This window comes from Siniperca chuatsi, linkage group LG9 (assembly GCF_020085105.1).
Source record: "Siniperca chuatsi isolate FFG_IHB_CAS linkage group LG9, ASM2008510v1, whole genome shotgun sequence".
Lineage (NCBI taxonomy): Eukaryota > Metazoa > Chordata > Actinopteri > Centrarchiformes > Sinipercidae > Siniperca > Siniperca chuatsi.
The window spans coordinates 7202569-7223537 of NC_058050.1; the positions used below are offsets into that span (position 1 = coordinate 7202569).

Below are 20969 nucleotides of genomic sequence, written 5' to 3' on the forward strand. Positions count from 1 at the left end.
CCTCCAGTTGATGAATTATGTATGGGCACAACAAGAGATGGAAGAGCATAGAGAATAATCAGAAACAATAGCCGTGCCATCTCTGGATCTGAAAGAGAAGGAAGCAAGAGGGAGAGAGGTTTTAAAAAGAAAGTGTGACAGGGAAATTGGGGGTTTTGGAGAAAGACAGAAGAGGAAACAAGAGACAAAAAGAAAAAGGTTACTGAGAAAATATTCTTACAGTATTAATGCTACACTCTCAGTCCTCATAGAGTCATTTTCAGTCCACTGCTGTCTTTCCTTCTAAAAGGGATGGATCAACTTTTTGGCAAAAAAACTCCTTTTTCAGTCTGCCTGACTGCACACAGAGAGGATGAGCTGCAAGATGAGTCCACTTTTCTCTCTCTGCTTCTATTTGTATTTACAGTGCAGACAGCCGAGGCTCTGTTGATAGCCAGCTTGGCTTAATTTCAAAGGCCCTGTATACAGGGTTTTAGCTGAGGTTTTGATGTCTGATACTGATATTTTTGCAAAGTGGCTGTCCATGGAAACATTTCACACCAGGGCTGACTCAATAGACTTTTGAGTTTCATCATGCCAGGGTAGAAAAGTATCTGGAACACATTCCATGGTGGAAAAGTGTTTTTAGGCATCCTGACAACTTTTTAAAGCACAACGACCTACCCCACCTATTCACTGGCAATGAAACTCTGGGATACATTAAAAGAGTACTCTACTGATTTAGCATTGCACTCCTATAACCTTGTCAGACTCATGATGGACAGTTTTATAAAAAAAATATCAAAATCCATGCAGCAGAACCAGAAATATCATCTTTTTAATTCCACACATTCTTTTTCATTGTCAAAACATGGTGCCTTCATTGCCCACAATGCAACTCAACCGCCAACAGTTTGGAGATTCGGGTGTGTTATGCTAGTAGCGGCTAATGTAGCCTCGAGTCTCTAGCCTCAAGCAGAGATGAGGAGCCCCAACCGACACTGACTCAAGTGACATCACTTAAGTCAATTTATCAGACTTCACACGGCTCCCTCTGAAGCCACAAAGGCTTTATATAACTTTTTTTCACATATTCAGTACTGCTCTGCCTGTAAACACACTTTGAATCTTAAAATCTGAGGAGTTCCCCCTTAAATGAAGAGTGAATCTACAATTATATCAATAAATATATCAACAAATAACAAGTAGAGCAAACTATTACATTAACTTAACCATAATTAATGTGTACAAAGACTCCATCTGCTTTACAAGGATGGTGAAATGACAGGCCACTTAGCCATCACACTGACTGCCTAATGTGCAGATTTCATGAGTACAGAATGAGTGTGCTATGCTAACAAGCAAAAAGTCAAAAGACCCTTTAGTCCCGTGAGCCACAGCGCCTCGAGTGCTGGCAGGAAGGGAAACACAAACACAAACTAACTGTATCTATGATAAACACACTATATATAGCTGCTCATTTGCAGTTTTGACTAATAAATAATGCTTTATGTGGTTGTCACACATGAACAAACATAAACACGTCCATACACTCTCACACTTAAGAAGGCAGTAAGGGGGTGGAGGGGGTGTGTGTGGTGAAGTGGGGTGGAGGTGGGGGGTGAGGGGCATAACAAAGCAAAGCCCCACAGTGAGGGAGCCAGATGGCAGCGAGGCTTGCTTGTGGAAGACAGACAAACTCTGCTGGATACTTCATTAGCATTATCCAGTGTATTTTTAGAGTTCACTGACAAGAAACATGCAGGAGGTAGACACCACCAGAGAGTGTGTATGTGTGTGTGTGTGTTGGCAGTGTACAGTGTGTGCTTTTGTCTTGTGTGGGAAGGAGGGAGGGGAGGCAGTAGAGAGAAAAGGGGGAGAAAGGACAGCCCAGCAGGATTCATTAATATCAGCGATCACACACTGAGCCGGATAAAAGCAAACTATGTGAGTGAGTGTAGCACAGATGAGGCAGCCGCACCAGCACGAAGCCAGCTAACTCCATCAGTGCTGTGGCTGCAGCAGCACCGAACAGACAGGGGGAAGGGGGGGCCGTCAACTAGCCTCAAGCTTTAAATGCAATTAAGGCTTCAGCACCACGGACAGCGCCTTCGCTGCTCCAATACATTGCAGCCCTGTGAAACATCTTGTTACAAAAACACCTACAGCCCATCCACATTCACTTCCACATCTAATGTCACTGTTGTCTACTTCCTTGTGTGTTTATAATGCCGGAAGCTGCAATAGAAAGGGATGATCCGGTCCATTGCAGCACCAAAGACAGCTTACACTTGCTGAGAAGCATGTAGTGGCTATTTCCAAGCTCTACGCAGGTCCACACCGTACATGCACATAGACCCAGATGCTGTATTTTGCATGGCTGATGCTGAACTATTGAGACGTGAGGGTCACAGTAAGGGTGCCACCAACCGTATGCTGCCGGTAGTTACTTGTCGGCTGTTGACGAGGGAATCCGTGATGGCCTGTAGAGAAAGGCCGACCATATTAACAAGCCCGTATAGTCCCTCATATGAATGGATCTCAAAAGTAGCGTCTAGAAAAACATGTCATCTGCTTAAACCGGCTGCGTGTTGTTTAAAAAGGTGTAAAATCTCACCATGTTATCCTCCCTTTCTAACGCATAAAAAGGTAAATGCAGACAGGATGGTGATGGTTTCTTACAAGAAGGAACTGAAAACAAATCTGGCCTGTGCCCATCGAAAATGTATGGCCTTTGCATACAAAATGAGGAGCGAATTTGGTCTAGATGATCTACACGGGAAATGGAGCATTTTCTGAATAGATGTAGTCTAATATTGCGACCTACAGTAATAGTAGCATCTAGCCCCCTGAAGCAAAGCTGTAGCATGTGTACTTACTATTAGTTTCGATGCGCTCAGTCAAGATAACAGTGCGTCCTCCGGATGGGACACGCCAGGGAAAGCCCAGTGTCGGATTATTTGGTAAAAATATGCATCTTTGCAACGATTTTTATGGCTGTATTAATATGGCTATAAATGTGCAAGCTGCTCCGTTCGTAAACGGAATGTTACAAAAACAAAACGTATCTTATTCGGTTTCTTTCCATGTATTGCAGTTACGCATGGCAATGGTAAGAAATGACCTAAATCCATACAAAAAATATACAGGCACTATATACAAACGCATCCCAATAAACGACGAAACACCGATTCACCACACTCCTCTCTTTTTTTCTCTCCCCCTCTACGATCTTGAGCTAATTCACGACGTCATGATGGAGACGCACCGTGCGTAACAGTCCCTCTCTCACGCATTTATCTGATCCCCCCCCTTCCAAGATGAAACGCGCTAAGGTGTAGGCCCACAACAGTAAAATATCATAATATCTTACGAGGAGGCTTTGTGTATGATAAGCTTGCGGATTTATCCCACCGTGAATAATTATATCACGGCAGGAGGACTAGACACGGATGGAGGTGCAGATATGGCCCTGTGGTATTAACAGTGACTACTTTGTTAAGCCTTTTTCTAAAGCTCTTTGGAGTTAAGTCAACCAAGCAGCTGTCCGTCATTTCTACAACACTGGTCATCTATTAAATCAAAGCCCATCGACTCCTTCATCTACCCCTTTTTTCTCCTTCCCACCATTATCTGTTCCTCTTCTGCCATCTATTCTGAGATCAGCATCCTGCTTCATATTTATACATCTGCTGAATAATTGAAGGAAGGCTGGGGAAGACATAACCTCTCCCTCCTCTCTCGCCATCCTTCTTCCTGTATCTGCAAAACAGGGATTCACATCCTATCCTGCCTCTTGACATACACTTCTACAACAAGTCCTACAATATATCAAATAAATATGGAAATCAAGCAAGCCCAAGAAGTATGTTTGGTTTATTGATTATAGGTATCACAATGCATAAATTGGAAACAGCGAATGACATTCTAACTAATTCACTAATGCCATTAAACGGGTGAAGACTAATTGTTAAGACAGAAGTGATGGTGAGGTGTTTCAGATAAACTCCAACAACAATGATTTAAATACATAAGACATCCTGTGGGTATCCAGAACATCTGTACAACACACTTGTCAAATATTCAAATCAGTGACACATGTAACTGTACATGTCATTATTTTCCAGCTTTGTAATAATTACATACATTTACAAGTCATTTCTTGACTTCATTGTTTTGCATCATACACTTTGACAATCAAAGTACAATATCAAAAAAGAAAATACAGAAATCAACAAAAAACAAATCGAAACTCTTCAAGTCTCATCGGGAATGGTGCCTGGGTGCTGATTAAAAAATGTTTTAAATCATAAAAAGGCACACACACACTTGTTCTTTAAATGGTTCTAAACAGAACTACAGATGAGTTTACAACAAAGTACTACTCATGCCAAATTTGTTACTTGTTCTGTCAAGGCACACTTTAAATTACAGGGCTTTTTCTTTCTTTCTTTTTTAAAAAGGCAAACAAAAGAGGAAATGCATTTGCTGCCAAAGAAATCCACATATACAAATGTAAACAATATCCAAACAATACAAATTTGGGAAAGGCTTTTGAGTCATAAGACTACAGCATAATGACATAAAAAAGAAAACATGGCTGACCTTCATCATCTTAGCTTTAATGGCGTCAGTGTTTGTTTCAGCATATAGCCCTGAATACATGTCATACATGTCTGTCTAAATAGTCAACTAGGAGTGCATGCTGTCAGAGTGGAAAGAGTCAAACGGAGTCTTTATCATCTTCAGACTCCATTCATTCTTTTCATCATTTCAGGAATTTTCAAAAAACGCATTCTCTTGTGCCAAAAATAAAGATGGCACTACTTGCAGCATGTTACTGGAAATAAATATATGAAATGTGAATTCGAACATGCTTTCACTCTGCACGGACAGAGAATCGTTTTCGTCATTTTTCCCTACACACTGACTTGATTCGGGTGGATATGAGTGTGGATCTCAGTGTGTATGGAGAGACCCTGCCACCCCTCTACCTTGAAGCAATCGCTGATAAGACTCGACACGACTGGAGGGGAAAACAATGGAGGGATTTGTTTTCACCAGCCTCACCAAATTAGATCAACGATTAGCCTGAGAAAGTAAAAAAGGACGCCTTTCTAAATATGTCTGTTCGAACAGGGCTTTTGATCTTTCGTCGCTGTTCCTTCATGCTCAAGAAACAAATTCTACCCAGAATTCCTCACAGGGGGTGAATATACAGTATACTTGTCCTGGAGGAATGAAAGCTCTTTAGATTCCAGTAGTGTTCTAACTAGACTGCAATATTAACTATTGATCAGTGTCAGCTTTAGAATAATGTCAGTCAACGTATGTGTGCTTATTTACACCAAGTATCATACACCTACAATTGCATCACTCCAGTTTTACATTTGCAGCTAATTCACTGTCTTATACTTTGGTTGGTACCTATGTGTTAGGGATGTTTACCCTAATTCATACTTTTTTTGATAACTCCCATTGTTTGTTTGTTTTTTTTTGCAGTGTTTATAGCCGTTAAATCTTTAACAGCCTCACAAACTGAAGCTTCGGTGGTGCTGCTTGTAGAACTGCTGCTGGCGCTCTTTGGCGGATGTTTCCGTCAGCTTGTCTCTTCTATCAATCACTCCGCCTCTCTCTTTCTCCCCCTCATCCCCAGTTACGCTCCCTACATCGCTGAGGTTCCCGAGGTGCTCAACGGAGTCATATTTCTCCAAGTCGGAAGCGATGGTCTGCAGGCTGAAGACTGAAAGGGAATCCGACCCTGCCCGCTCCCTCTCCTTTTCATTCTCCTTCTCCTTGTATTTCTCCACCAGGTCGATGGCTCCATCCACTCGACCTGTTCCCGTCGCACCACCGCTGCAGGCTCCATCTTCTCTCTTAACTCTGATGTCGGACTCAGCTCCAACGGGGGAACTCCGCCCACCACAGACAGTGGGGCATCCTCCCTCGGCCTGGTCCCTCCCCCTCTGAGCGTGGATCTGCTCGCTGATTTGTTCCAAGTTTCGAAGGGCGATGGAATAGCGGGTCTTTACCTTGGCTACGTGCTGTTCCAGCTGCAGCACTTTGGCCTTGTTCTCCTGGAGTCACACAGAAGGCACGGCAACTTTCATCATAAATTTCAACATTGATTTTATGCCACAACCTACCAGTGACCTCTAGTAAATCCATAAAATACAGAATATATTACTGCATTTTTTGCCAACTCAGCAGCATATTTACAACGCAACTACACAAGCAGAACTGAATTTTTTTTGTGAGAATGGGAAACTGGGAGTGAGAGAGGACATGGACCACTGCACAGAACATCTATGTGCTTAGGGTTTCACAAACAGAGGTATTACTGCGCTCTGTATGTCTGCATTACCTCCAGTATGTGGTTGAACTGGGCCTTGATCTCAAAGTAAGGTTTGGATTTCACGATGACTCTTTTGAGGGACTTTTGCAGCATCTGAACCCGGGCCTCAGCCTCCTGACAGGCGTGTGTGACGCGCATGTGCTCCCTCTCACTGCGGAGTCGCTCCTCCTCGGCTTCATTCACCTGTGACAGACATGCAGCAGCAGGGTGTTTAGGGCCCCTAGTTCCATGTCACCTCTCTCCCTAACTGTTGAAGTTAAAGGGGAACTCCACCGATTTTACACATCAAAGTCTGTTCACAAGTCTTGGGGAGTACTACTGCATATGTGAAAATAAGCCACATACCCGAATCTCTGACCGAATTGTCCATGGTCACGTTGTATTGTGGGTAATGTAGGGGGCAGATTTTGACAATGAAGAAGAATGTGTGGAATAAAGAAAGATGATATCTCTGGTTCTGCTGCACTGATTTTGATCCTTTTATAACTGTCCATCATGAGTCTGACAGTGTTATAGGAGTGCAATGCTAAATCGGTGGAGTACTCTTTTAAAAAGACCATTGCTCGTTTGTCGAGTAGATGTAAAAATGCTCAAAAAACAACAAGGTAATGGACTTACACTGACACTGATTAATCTTGTATTATTCCTGTGTCACCATATTTTAGATGCACCCTCATTTTTTGTTCTTTGTACTTTACAGTGAATGTTTAACCTTGCTGAAAAACATATCATCCTATTTGAGACACCAGACCCATCCTGCACCTACTGTATGTGGCCCACTCAACCCAGGTCTGGTGTCATTTAACACCATTGTTTTATAGCATATGTACCTCCTTCTCTGTGTTACCTTGGCGGTGGCGTGGTTGAGCATCTCCTGCCAGGTGGGATCCAGGGTGTTCTTGCCATCAGCCATCAGGCCCTGCTCTGCCACGTAGACCATCTCCCTGGCAGCTGTGTGCATAGAAACCGCTCTCTCATAGCTCAAAGCTGCCTTCTGGGTCTCCTGCTGTGCCTACAGAGAGCAGACAAAACTTTTACAGCCAACAGAAGTGGAATATGACAAGGACACGACCCTCTGTTCTGTTAAGTTCAATTACAATCAAATCTCTGTCAAACTGTATTTGCAAATCATAGTTGTTGATTTGAAATGCTTCAAGTTTAATAAAATTAAGTCCACCAGTAAGTCCACAGTAAATGTTGGAAGAAGTAAGTAAAGAAAAACAATCTGTTGCCATTCAAATAATTGTATTTAAATTTGTATATTTAACTGTTAACAATTTCACATAAAGGCAAATCTCACACAGCTAGTACTTCTGTAAGAACAAAAAGTATCTTTTATCCAAATTGTGAGTAGGGCTACATCCAGTTAAGATGGGTCGCTGTTAAGACGGTGTAGTCCCTCATTCGTCCAGGAGTGTTCTATCGTAGAAACCTTTTCTACGATGGGTCGCTGTTCACGCCTGGCATTACAAAGAATTTCACATGCATATTGAATGAGTTCTCTTCCCTGCTCAGATTTACTTTAAGATGTTGAAAACTGAAATCACTGCAATATGGAGATGTGACCATCAAAATCTTGTCTATGTTCACCCCAAGATGCATTTTAGTGCTAAATAGGAACAGGAGCAAAGGGTCCAACATAATAAAATTACAGTATGGACAATCAAGATGACAAAGTTATGAATAGATTGCAACGTATATGAAAAATGGATCCAGGAGGATGTAGAGCAACTGTAAATAAAATGAACTTTGATGCATCCCGGCTTCCCATCCAGCATGTTGAAGTGTCCTTGGGCAAGACACTGAACCCCAAATTGCTCCTGAGGGCTGTGCCTTTGGGGTGTGTGTGTGTGTAAATGATTAGCAGTTAGCATCTGCCATCAGTGTGTGAATGGGGTGAATGTGATATGTAGTGTGTGAAGCGAAGACTAGGAAGGCACTATACAAGTACAGTCCATTAACCATTTAAAAAGGCATACATTACTCCAGTTTCCCTTTTAAACAACAATATTTTAAACACGTGGGACACAAGTAAAGTACACATTTTTAGACACTTTGTGTGTACCTCTTTCGCAAGGCGACGAGCTTCATAGTAGGGTCTTGCTTTCTCTATGCAGCTACCAAGCTGAGAGCTCTGAGCATTTAGCTTCCTGGCAGACTCTGTGAGGATCTTCCGGTACCCTGATCTGGCATCCTGGATGATAAATGCATGAAAGTGACAAGATTAGATTTACCTGTAATGGAACGACTGATTAGATTTCACACGGAAGTATGGCTGCAAGTGAGCAATCACTTCCATGAGTGTCAAACTATCAGCACCAATACATTTTCTACCAATGGCACTAAGAGTTCTGATTTTTCCAGACCATATGCTTAGAGATACTGAAAACAAAATTATCATATTGATTAGCAGCTTCTGGGTAGACTACTAAAATATTTAACAACAGAGACAGACTCACAAGCAATTCCCATGGTGGTAGTAAATGCTCTTTTCATATTTCTCATGAGTTTTGTTTCAAAATCAAAGCATTTTTATTCAGTCTGTTTTCCATATTTTTCAGTCAGATGTAGGAAGACTGAACAAATGCGCCTAATTGGGTGGAAAGTGTATTTTTCACTAAGAAATGTGTATTTTTACTTACATCCAACTGAAGTTCTAGTCTGTTGATTTCTGCACTGGCTTCATTGAGATGCTCCAACTCCTCCTGTGGGAAAGAGAAAAATCATGCACATTTACAACTAGACAAAGAAATTGTATATGCTTCTAACACATACATAATGGGTGAAATTAGCTCCAGTCTGTATCTTATGTATTAGAACTACATTTAAATGTAATAACGCTGCAATTGTTTGACAGTAATGGTATGGTATGGTATGTTATGTTACTATGGAGCAATGGACAGGTTGGTGCAGTTTTGTGTCAACTGACAAGATAATCACTTATGATCTGACAACCGGATTTGCACAGATTATAGTATTATGAAACTAACACAAATCACAAAAAATAAATAATTTAATGTTTTTATTCCGACACACCTCTCCGTTAGGCTTAACCAAAAGCAATCCAGTATTACCCACCCAGGTACCGTTAACAATAATTACAGCCTTGCTGATTAACATGTCATCCTATTTTAAGGTTGGTTAGGTGAAATGGATACTTAACAGAGCAAATATCAGCCGATGGCTCTCATACCTGGATTCTGGGGTCCAGTTCCTCCTCGTAGGGACTGTGTAATTGCTCTCCCACGCTTTTTTGTTTTTCACTTTCGTCTTCCTCGCAGGTGTCCCTAAGAACCGCCTCAGGTGTGTTTCCATTAGTTTCGGCAGCTTTGATCTCCTCATCCCCACCGGGAATAACCTCCCTCCAATGCCCAGCATCTGACTCCCCGGACCCGGCGGGGCTCTCTCGCAAGTCGCCTGGCTCCATTCCAGGCCAGATAGTTTTGCTAGCAGCAGCGTTAGCTAAGGTTCCTTCACCAGCAGACGTGATGGCTAATTAACCTAAAAGCGCGGTCCTACAACAATTCAGCAGGGGTAAATTAGAAAACAATTCCAGTGGTGGCGACTGATGTTGAGTTTGCAATCTGCCATATCTAATCACACCGAAACACGAACTCACTGAAGCTAACCTCGCCTGCAACCTAGCACGCTAACAGGCTAACGCCGTCAGTGAGAATTTAACGGTTGCTTTACAGCAAACAGGTGAGAAGAAATAGCTATCATGCGATGAAAAGTAAAAGGAGGACCATCACTATGTCCCCCCATCACATGTGTTTTTTCCTCCATCTCTTACCGGTTCTCCATTACTTTAGCTAGGCTAGCTAGCTAGCGGTTTTGGTCTCACATCATCATTACAAATGAAGTAAACAGATACAGACGAGTATTAGTTTGGAAAGGGACGCGCTACAACGTTTGGGCCAGGGCGGCTACCGTAGACACGACCAACACTGTCAAATGAAACGAATGAATTCCTGTCATGGCGACAAGTGCAAACATGCACAGCTAATTTGTAATACACCGAGTATTACAAATTATTATATTCACTATATTTTAGAAATCTAATGTTTCATTTGTGTTATAGTTTTCCCATTTTATTTCCCCTTACGTAGCATTTTTTGAATAATCTTATTCCACACGATCCGACAGTATCATATATATTCTGGATCTGCTTGATCCAAACTTCAACCAATGACTCCATATTTATATGGCTGCACATTTCCATCGTATGAAAATCTTGTGCATCACATTTCCCCAAAATTCCTCCTCACATAGTTGGTATGTTTGTAAACTTTGGGAGCTCTACTAGAATTTAAAATAATGTTCTGTGGGTTTGAATAATGTTTGGCTGCACAGATTGAGTTTGTAATAACTTCCTAAGTGGATATTAGTTACTGGTACTGTAATATATTAGATAATATGAACCGAGAACATGGTATTCTTTCTGTAAAAGCTAACTGAATTAAGCAACTCATTAAAAAGCAAAATTATGTATTGTTTTTTATTCCGAAAATATACAAACACAAATGTCAGTTTGCAAGGTAACAAACCTGCAAGGAGCACTACATTGGAGAATCATTAAACAAAATGATTTGACTGTAAAATGTAAGCAGGAAGAGCTGATTTTCATTAAAGACAAACACTGAGAATCATATGACAGATTATACTGCAGTTATGACCAGTCACCACCACCATAAGCAACCATACCACAGATTGTTTTCATATTTGTACGAGACACAAACAGTTCATACAGGCTACCAGAAATTGCAAATAATTTAAACAAAAGTGGCAAACTATGGAATTGCATTGAATTCATTAATGAAAATCATGTGCACAATTAGCATAATATAAAAATAGATTTCCACAGAATAACAGCAGTTATGTCTGACAAATTGCTTAGGCTGTATCCAACACTGTAAGAAATGTTTTTGGAATAATGAAAAAGACCTGAGTGGCATTGGCAATAACTCCTACACCAGAAAGAGGGACAATCCATTCCGCATTATCAAGGACGATGAGCTAGACATATCATTCAATCAAAGAGAAACTTTAAGGAGATAAGTCTTTGGTTTGGAATGCGTTCCCCAACTGACAATTAGAGATTACAAAAAGGCTTCTGCACATAGGCTTTGGGCTGTGTCATCAGCTCCAGGTGGTATCATACTGGGTCCATCCTGGAGGAGGGGCTAAGTAGATTCTCTGTCCTCTTGAGATGAAACTGACAACCCCTCTGTATCCTGTCCTTGGGACTCCAGACTTCAAGTCATCCATGATTCCCAGGTTTTTGGACATCACTTTGAAACTGTCCTTACTTGAGTATTGAAGGCGGAAGGGCCCGGGTCCTTTCAGCTGCCCCTGCTTGACATCTTCATATGTCACCATAGGAGCACTGTAAACCTCCTTCTCAAAAACTTTTCTGTACGTCTCCTCCTTCAAGTAACTCAGGTCTAACTTGGTGAAAGGCACAAATTCGGTATTCAGTTTAATGTATCGCAGGTACTTGTCATAAAACTGACCCAGACTCACGCCTTGCCGGCCAAAGGTTAAAGTTCGTGAGATCTCGGGGCGTATACAGGCACGGTTGCGGCGCTGCTCTGGCTGACGCAACCAGTCGTCCCAGAATGAAGCGGGCCACTTGGGCTCCAGCTCCTCCCACACCTCCTTGAGGAGCATCCATCCCAGACCGGGAAAGAAGTCCGTCCGGTAGAGCAGGTTAGCCTTGCCTGGATCCACATAGCCATCCCTGCCATTGTCATTCCATGCTGACACACACCACAGACTGGGGTCAGATTTCAGGAGTGGCAGCAAGGCTCTGAAGTATTCAAAGAAGTCTGGCGCCACCTAGAGTAGGAGATAAATAACTAAATTTCAGTTTACATGACCCTTGTCAACAAGTGAAATCAACTGTTTTAAGGATACAATAACACAACAGCTGTGAAATATGGAAACTATGCATTGTTTTTTAATGATATATAAAAGAATGAACATTTAAATGTAACCACGTGTATCCATGTAATATACATATAAAAGCATTAACTGGAACACTTTAATGCCACTAATTGATGATATGATTACCTCCAGGTCATCCTCTACAATCACAACAGAGGAATGAGAAAGGGTCTTGAATACTTGGTTGAGAGCCCAGTGGTAATGCCTGGAGATTTTGTAGTAACCCTGAAACTTCTTGTGCTGTGGTTGCACAGCGATATCTGACAAGTCCGGCTGTTTCAGATGAGTTACTTGATTTCCATAAGAACGAATCACCTCAGCAGTCTCTGCATGTCCACAGTCCTGACTCACTATGATTGGGTACAGCTCTGCTGAAGGACGGTGCTGCAAGAGTTTGTCCAAGCAGCGCCTCACGGTGACCCTGTTACAGGCGATTACCAGGATAGGAATGACAGGCTGACGGGGGACGACAACCTTTGGTCTGTCTTTGTTTGATGGCTCCCACAGTGACTGATAATTCTGGATCTGCAGCAGGATTTCTTTCTGCATTTCAAGCTCTGCTTCGAACGCATTTGCCATTCGGAGCACATCTCCCACCACATCATTGGTTGGCCTTTCAGCCACTTCGCTCTGCTCTCGGCCAGGCTCACCCAGCTGGCCAGGTGGGGGTCTGCCCCAGAGCAGAAGCACTAGTATGGCGTTCCAGGTGACAAACAGGAACGTACCACAAAGAATGAGAGAGCCTTTCTTACGGAGCATGGCCCAGAAACCCAAAGGGAGGGAGGTGAGTTCAAGAGGACAGGGTCTGAATAGAAAGACGTGTCCTTGTTACAGACAATAGGAATGAGATATGGGAAGGGCAGCCTGTGTATCATTACAAGCACATAATCAGAGATCTGGGGTTGCAGCTTGTTGGCTCACTGTGCCGTAAATAAAGGTATAAGGACACAATACAGTGTCAATGAAGGCGAAGATGGACAAAATATGATGAAGGGCAGGACTCATATTGGTGAAAAGTTGTGATTCTGTCAGATTCTCAACTTTCGATATCCTCTTCCACCTGAAATAATAAGAACATAACGTACTTTTAAAAAAACAGGAAATCAGGCAAGTTAATTTCTATTTTGTAGGAAGTTGCTTCATGTAAACTGGAGTGATGATTCACCCAACTGCCTCTGGTCGATTTTTCTCTTATCACCTGTAGCTGCCTCGTCAAATAAGCCAAACAGCGTGTTATTAAGACTGAAAAACAACTACAAACATGACTTTCGACCTCGCTGCTGCTCGACAGACAGGTTTTACTCGACAGACTGTAGGCCTAAATACTGTAGCGTGAGGAGGAGCGTGTTGAAATTAGCCTTTACCTTGACTGTGTGACTATTTCTTCCTCTTGTGGCCATTTCTGCACCGTTTCTTCGATGACAATCGGCAAAGGCAAACGACAGGAGCCGAGAGGCCTTATGGAGCCGCTGTGAAACTGTTCTCCTTCTAGTTTCCGGGCTATGAAAGCAACTTAACGTCCCTTAGTTTCTCTCTTTTCTCGCAAGACTGGAAGAGGAGGAGGAGAAAAGTAACACGACGACTTCCTGGGTAGCGGGCAGTCACGGGAAGTCCCGCCCTAACTGTCACCTTGAGAAATTACACAACACTTTGACGTCTGAGCTGCTCTCTGCAGAGCTAATTATGCAGACTTTGATGTCTTTGTAAAGATTTGTCTGCCTTTCACACACCGTGGCTTCGAAATATGCGAATGAAGAGACAAGCAGGCTAATAAAACCGGCTTTTAATTAAATAGAGACCTGCTGTAACAATGTATTTTTCAGCTTGAGCTGCAGAGGTAGTGCATGTAATTTGCATAGGTTTCAGGGAAAGAAAGGCAAATATATTTTGGATCAATAGAGGACTTTGTCATTTCTAGATAGACGGGAATGAAAACAAACAGGGAAGGACTCTGTGATGCTGTTTTTGCATTTTTATCTGAATAGTGTTTCAGCAGCAGTGGTGGACTGTAACAAAGTAGGCTTAACCTGCATTAACTCAAGTAACTTTACTGAAGGCTACTTAAAGCTGGAGTGCGGAACTTTTATCTCCTCTTTCTGGCAGGGAGATTAATTACACAAACCCTGTCGGCTCATGCTTATGATTTATGCCTACAGTGAGCTCCAGGCTCCTGTTCAGAAATAGTTACAAAAATACAGAGAAATTTCCGCAGTTCTAAGACAATAATCCATTATTTAGGTAGAGTAAATGTAATAGCTGGACCTTTATTTTTTTGCAGCAATGGACACAATAATCGTGGAGCTCAAAACCAAACCAATCATTGCCGGTTGGCTTAAATCGCATCATTACCGGTGAGCCAGCGTGGGAATGTCGCCACAGACATCAGATTTAAAAACTCCTTATACTGCTAAATACAGAGAGATTTACCTGGCGGTGATAGGCTTAATCAGCATTGTGTGAACTCGTTTGGGCTCGACTGTAACGGTCATTAATTAATATGTAAAAGTCCTGCACTAACACTAGCTTTAAAGGAAAAGGTAGACATTTTGGGACATGCTTATTTGCAGCTAGCTTGGCTCTGTCCAAACGTAACAAAACATGCCTATAAGCACATTAAACTGGGGGCGGCTGTGGTCGGCGGTTCGATCCCGGCTTCCCTCGGCCCACATGTCGAAGTGTCCTCGGGCAAGACACTGAACCCCAAATTGCTCCACTCGGTGTGTGTGAATGATTAATTAGTTTCTTTGTACTGATGAGCAGTTCTGCCATCAGTGTATGAATGCGATATGTAGTGTGTGTGTGAAGCGCTTTGAGTGATCTGAAGACTAGAAAGGCGCTATACAAGTACAGTCCATTTACTTTTGAAGATTTTGAATGCAAGACAGAGTATTTTTAGATTGTTGTACTGCTACTTTTACTAAGGTAAAATATCTGAATTACTTCTTCCACCACTATTTCAGTGATAGCAGTCATGACTCTCATACCATACAGCACATCCTTAAAACAGGTGGAACATTTAAAAGTAGGCTGCATTTATGCAAGTGACCTTGTACTGGCTCTGAATCCTTGTGAGACTCTATATATTTAGTCCAATATATTTCACAGTGAAAAAACAAGCAATTGAATATGTCCATTGTGTGTGATGTTATACTTTGACTCAATTCCAAATGGAAATTTTATTCTACAATGTTTGCATAATAAGCGTTTGTGCAAAACATACAGGGTAAGCTCCAAAATGAAATGTAGGCTACTGCCATTATTTTAACTATCCACCTCCTCCAGGACTAGAATACTTAAAAGAAATGTAGTACTATGAACAGTGCACGTGTTTCAGGTTTTACAGGAATTTCTTGTTACAGTAGGCCTATTGCTTTAAGCAAAAAAAAAGCTCTTAAAACAACCAGCTGTTTTCTTATATCACTGGGTTGAAGTCGAGATGTGGGTTGTGTTTTGTGAAAGCCAAGTAAAAGTCAATAAATAAGGTTAGATCACAGTGTGTATTTTTGGTGCGGAGGCCTTGGACTCTCTCTCAGTCAGGTCTGTCCTCTGTGATCCTTTGTCCAGAGCCGGAGTCTTGAGTCTCGAGCTCAGTGGGATTGTGGATTTGTCCATTTTCCTGAAAGAGGACGTATAAAATGATTCCATACAGTCTATAATAAATAATGTAGTAACATAAATTGTGTGTCTCATTTTAAAAGTAGCCAATTAAGTCTTATGACGCTCACCTGCAGTGCATTGTTTTGAATGTTTTCCTCATCCTGTTGGCTCAGAAGATGCTGTGGCACATCATCAGGGCTGCTGCTGGACCTACACAACTTCAAAAACATCAAATCTGACACCTGAGCAGCCAAAGATAAGCAGTTAATCTTCAGTGTTGACCAGCCAGTTAACGCAAAAGACAGCATTTGTCCTGCATTTCCCATAAAACACGTTGACGTTATCGAGACTTTCAAAACGCCAGCTGGGAATTCTCTGCTTTCCTGAACAAATACCATTTTATAGATGTGTGTAGCATATTTTTCGTATTTAATCATTTGAATTATTTGAGAGCATTTGTCTTTTCCAGGCAGGTTAGATGTCAGTCTGCGTGCCAACTGACGCACCAGCGCGTTTTGGACACCAGGCACGTCCCCTGGCGATTGCGAAAGTTTTGGATGACATAATTTATTAATTTCCCTGCAATCTTTTTTTCTCAGCACTTTATCATCCACCCGGGGCGACTTATACGCCACAGTCAGTCTTCTTCCCACCACAACACGCTCTCCTTGGAGAAAAGCCTCCCAAGCTGAGACATGGTTTGACCGGGTGCGCTCAGCTGGCGAGTCGCGCACCACCCCGCCGGCCAGTCCGAGGCTGTAAACCGAGGAGGCAGGCCGCTTGGTCGGCGGATTCCTGGTCCAGATATTCCCTCGACACCGGAGAACAGCAGACAAGGCAGACGCAGAGGGAGTGGAAGCCATGGTGGTTGATAATATCCACAGCAGACCGTTTCTGTGTCAGGACTTTCTCCTTTAAGGGTTCTAATGTTCAACCTCTATCCAAGCAGTCACATAACGTATAAAGGTTAATTTGCGTAAGAAGTAGATTAGAGGAGGGGGGGGGGTCTTTTCTGCTCTGGTCCATGCGACCATATTTGCCTCGATAGTTCAGGAGGGGGGCTCAGGTGGGTGTGTCTTTACGCAATGGTGGAAAAAGTACTCATAACACACTGTGAAAATACTGTTACAAGTAGGATAAAAGTCCTGCAAGTAGGCCTGCAGAAGTATTATCAGCTAAATGTGCCCAAGTATCAAAAGTACTCTACACAGTACTATACATAACTGCACCTTTCCGAGTGTTATAACTATATAGTTATTGCATTATTACTGATGCTTTAACATGTACCAAGCACCATTTTAATGTTGTAGTTGGTCAAGGTGGAGCGCATTTAAATGACTTCATACTGTTGGGTAGCATTATCTATAACAATGCATCATGTTGTATAAGCTGATCACAGTGGTGGAACGTAACTGCTAGTACATTTACTCAAGTACGGTACAGTTTTGAAATACTTGTACTTTACTTGAGTATTTCCATTTTTGCTACTTTCTTCTTCTACTCCACTACATCTCAGAGGGACATGCATATTTTTTACTCTACTTTTTTTACTGGTTACTTTTCAGATTTTACATTAAACGAAAATATGAGAAGCTTGTTAATACAATGGATTGTGAAAGATTTAACCAGTGGTTTCTTCTTTTTGGCTTATAACCCCAATACAAGTTGTCTGGTTGGGGCCTTTGGCTTGTTGAGTTTCAGATGTCTGTGAGTTGTTAGCAGTTCCACATGAGATGGTTTCAATGAAATAATCATTTGAGGCCAAATATTTCACACAAAAAACAAAGACAACACAAATTTGTTTCTAGACCGTTACTTATCTCAACCCCTTAGGTTGGGAACCACTGGATTAAGCTACCTAACTGTACATAAAGTAGTTCAAACTAGCTGCATGCAAGTGTGGTCTATCTGTACTTGTCAGTTTTACCGACTATAGTTACAATTTATTGCAATATATAAGCTGCTGAACTCCCTGAGTAGGCCAGAAAAAAATGACAGGAAGGTAAAGACACTCATGCTGTCAAACAGGTTTGTCATCCTGAAGAGCAGCTGACACATTCAGTATTCAAGCCACCCTGTTAACTTGTCTGTTTACACCACTAGAGGGTATCAGATGTCTAAAGAAGCCATGCAGGTTTCTGAAACCCAATAAGTAATCAATTTGTTTTGACTCGTTAGAGGACACGCGTCAGGAAAATGGACAGGAACTTCCCACTTCCTAGACTGGCAGGATACATCTGTTGTTGTTTAATTTAAAAATAAATTATAAACAAAATCCAGATTAGTTTATAGAAATAGAATTAGCATCATGTGTTTTGGGAATACTGAGCAATGACCTTTCAATGTCTCAAATAATGTTTTATTTGATGGTGTTATGGGGAATAAAGTCCATTCTCCAGGAAAAGAAAAAACATATATTAAATACGTAAATCATCAATGGCTATGTATAATGGGTTGGTCACTAAACACAATTTGTAAGAACTAGAAACCCTGAACTGGCTATAGAAATCAGCCTGATGCAATCAAAGGATCTGCATCACAGAGTTTAGTGCATTTCAACATTTACAGTTTATTAATCATTATGCACTGTTTCTTTATATATACAGTATTTCTGGCTTTCACAGTAATCACAAACACGTTCAGAGAAGAACACAAACATACTTCTACATACAACTTCCCTGTTTCCTTCATGTGCAACTTTGAGTCTTTTGTGTCCTTGTTTTCCTTTATTTCCTAATTTTGCATGCAAACCAGCTTGAATGTGTCCCAGTGCTTAGTTTTTCCTCCACCATTACTCACCAAAAGGAAAAAAGAGGCAAAAGGATCACTGAGAATCACAATTGTGTGATATTCTCTCCCTCCACTTTAGTCTCAACTCTACAGCCCTTCCACTCCTGCCCCCTTCAGGGTCTTGTCGATGTACCTGAGGGACTGTGTGATGTGTGGTTCATTGAATGACCAGGCCTAATTATCACATTCGGTAGGATCACAAAGGCCAGAATCCCCACCAGCATGAGCGCAACAGCGATGGTGATGATGGATGCCACCACGGCATAGTAGCACTGGTCCAAGCGGAACAACCTGTGCAGGCGACCTCTGACCCTGTTTGGAGGCCTGCCTACGTCCACCACTGTGGTTGGGACTATTCCCTGCTCTATTGCACTCAAGCGGAGGTCACCGCCTGCTGCCACCTGGCCATCCTGACTCTTTTTAGGCAGGGAGAGGATATTAGACTTGGTCTGACTGTTAGGAGGAGGGTTCTTCAGGAGCAGTTTGCCCTTACTGCGCTTGAAGCGGATGGACAGTGCCCTCTGCATGTCTGGTGGGAGTTTGCCTATGATGTTCTGATTGTTGCCCAGGCGGGGCAGGTCCTGGCCGTGGGGGAGCCCAGTCAGCTCACGACATACAGGGCAGGACAGGGTCTTGAGCTCAGGGGAGGTCACATTGATGCGAGCAAGGCACTCCAGGCAGAAGGTGTGCCCACACGCCAGCAGCTTTGGGGTCTTGAAGATATTATCGTATGTGCAGAAACACACAGCGCACTCAGTGTCCTCCACATCATCTTCAGGGGGCTTCACCTTCCTCCGGTCGCTCTCTCTCTCTTTCCTGTCTCGTCTCCGGGCCTCCTCACTCCTCCCCCGCTGGCTCCTTTCTCCCTGGTACCTGTCTCGTTCCCTCCTCCTGCCTCTTTCCACCCTCTCCAAGTCATTACTCCTCGATCTCCTCACTTTTGCAGGCTTCTCCATCTTCCACTGGTCCTCCTTGCTGTTCTTCTCTTTCTGGCTGAGTTTGGGTTTGACATTGGGGGCCTGTCTGGCTCCGTGGCTCTGGGTCCAGCTACCATCAGGCCTGTGTCTCCCCCCGTCATCGCTCATGTTGGACGGATGATGTTAGAGTGCCAGCTGGAATCTGATTCACAGTTTTCCAACAGGAGCTGTGGAAAAATAAAGCTGAGATGAGTTTACTGGCTCCCAGAAACTAGCAGAGCAGGAAACTGTAGGAATTTACCTGCACAGTCACCGGTGCTGTTTCATGATGATGAAGCAATAATGCCTAATCTCTTGCTATCTCATCTCTGCTGTATTAAACTGCTATGTGTTGATTTTTTTTTTCGTTTATTAAACATACATGTGGCAATTTTACCTTGATAATGAGTTTCTGTATTTGTTTAATAGGCTTTCCTGCACAGAGATCACCAACAAACATGTCTGTAATGAGAACTGTAGAACTGCTTCAAATAGATTTGAGTTAATGCTTTTTTTTTATGATCCTGCTGTCTTAGTGGGTTGAAACCTGTAAAACTAAACCAAGGCTGGCATTGGTGTGTGGCATTGTTATGAAATGTCATAGCAAACATTCCATCTTACATAGTCAGTCATTAACTCAAAGTTTTAAATCCGTAGGAGGCACACAATCAACATTTTAGCAGCTGATCTCCTTCAAATTGTAGAAAATGCATTTTGACATTTGCAACAAGTTTAGGTTTAGTTACAAGTGTACAAGTTTCTGTTAATTAAGGATTTAGGGGCTTTAAAACAAGAGACGTGAGTTTGGTAGCTAAGAGCATCAGAGAAAAACTTTCTTACGTCAAAGAACAAGAAAGTAAATAATTGGACAGAATTTGTAGGCACACACTGACCCGCTAAGGTAGATGAATGTTGGATCACGTCGTCAGAGATGATATCACAAGGATATCACAAGTTAGATAATCCTTTTGCGGTAAAAACTTGCACATCACCAAACTTCATTACCAAAAAAACAAACTAAAAGCTTTACTCTGTAACTTCTTTGGTCTGTCTGTTCTCCTCTTATATCTTGCTTTCTAATTGTGACACAGCACTGCCTCATCTGAACCCTCCTCCTGGCTGCCTCCACCCCACCCCCTTCCCTTTTTCTCTCCTCTTGTCAGACCAGTTGGACCAGCAGTACTAAGTCAGTGTTGTGTAGAATATGTAGATAATCAGGTAATTTACTAGATAACTCTCATGTCTGTGTACTCACACAGCAGAACGTATATCATACTGGTATTATAGTTTTACTTAGAGGCAGATATGGTGTCAGTGAAGCATGAAGGTATGATGGTAGAGAGGCA

The 20969-nt window shown here is 42.3% G+C and overlaps 4 protein-coding genes across 7 annotated transcripts in view; all 4 read right to left on the minus strand.

The window, feature by feature from the left end:
• gabbr1a (gamma-aminobutyric acid (GABA) B receptor, 1a) overlaps positions 1-3694 on the minus strand; it is a 72934-nt gene extending 69240 nt beyond the window's left edge. The window contains exons 1-3 of one of the 2 annotated variants that reach the window (XM_044208269.1): positions 2859-3694; positions 2410-2462; positions 2-88 (exon numbers count right to left, since the gene is read on the minus strand). In XM_044208269.1, coding sequence (XP_044064204.1) covers positions 2-80 — 79 coding nt within the window. In that variant the 5' untranslated portion in view covers positions 81-88; positions 2410-2462; positions 2859-3694. The remainder of the gene's footprint in view (position 1; positions 89-2409; positions 2463-2858) is intronic. The other variant, XM_044208268.1, reaches the window with a different exon arrangement.
• A 143-nt stretch (positions 3695-3837) lies between these two features.
• Positions 3838-10299, minus strand: sh3bp5la (SH3-binding domain protein 5-like, a). Of its 2 annotated transcripts, XM_044208272.1 has the most exons (6): positions 9528-10281; positions 8977-9039; positions 8400-8528; positions 7182-7346; positions 6344-6517; positions 3838-6056 (listed from the first exon to the last, which is right to left on the minus strand). In XM_044208272.1, exons 1-6 carry the CDS (start codon positions 9759-9761, stop codon positions 5511-5513), a joined length of 1311 nt encoding a protein of 436 aa, XP_044064207.1. In that variant the 5' UTR covers positions 9762-10281; the 3' UTR covers positions 3838-5510. The 2 variants fall into 2 exon arrangements, with proteins under 2 accessions (XP_044064207.1, XP_044064208.1); XM_044208273.1 differs by lacking the exon at positions 6344-6517 and having other exon boundaries at positions 9528-10299.
• A 519-nt stretch (positions 10300-10818) lies between these two features.
• On the minus strand, positions 10819-13890 carry mgat1a (alpha-1,3-mannosyl-glycoprotein 2-beta-N-acetylglucosaminyltransferase a). Its single transcript, XM_044208271.1, has 3 exons — positions 13645-13890; positions 12407-13340; positions 10819-12172 (listed from the first exon to the last, which is right to left on the minus strand). Exons 2-3 carry the CDS (start codon positions 13037-13039, stop codon positions 11474-11476), a joined length of 1332 nt encoding a protein of 443 aa, XP_044064206.1. The 5' UTR covers positions 13040-13340; positions 13645-13890; the 3' UTR covers positions 10819-11473.
• Positions 13891-15418: 1528 nt separating this feature from the next.
• Positions 15419-20719, minus strand: rnf183 (ring finger protein 183). 2 transcript variants are annotated; one of them, XR_006379211.1, is made up of 3 exons: positions 20517-20719; positions 16006-19811; positions 15419-15896 (listed from the first exon to the last, which is right to left on the minus strand). XR_006379211.1 is itself a non-coding variant. In XM_044208274.1 (2 exons), exon 2 carries the CDS (start codon positions 19750-19752, stop codon positions 18781-18783), a length of 972 nt encoding a protein of 323 aa, XP_044064209.1. In that variant the 5' UTR covers positions 19753-19811; positions 20517-20719; the 3' UTR covers positions 16005-18780. The 2 variants fall into 2 exon arrangements, 1 of the variants encoding a protein (XP_044064209.1); XM_044208274.1 differs by lacking the exon at positions 15419-15896 and having other exon boundaries at positions 16005-19811.
• Between the last annotated feature and the right edge of the window lie 250 nt (positions 20720-20969).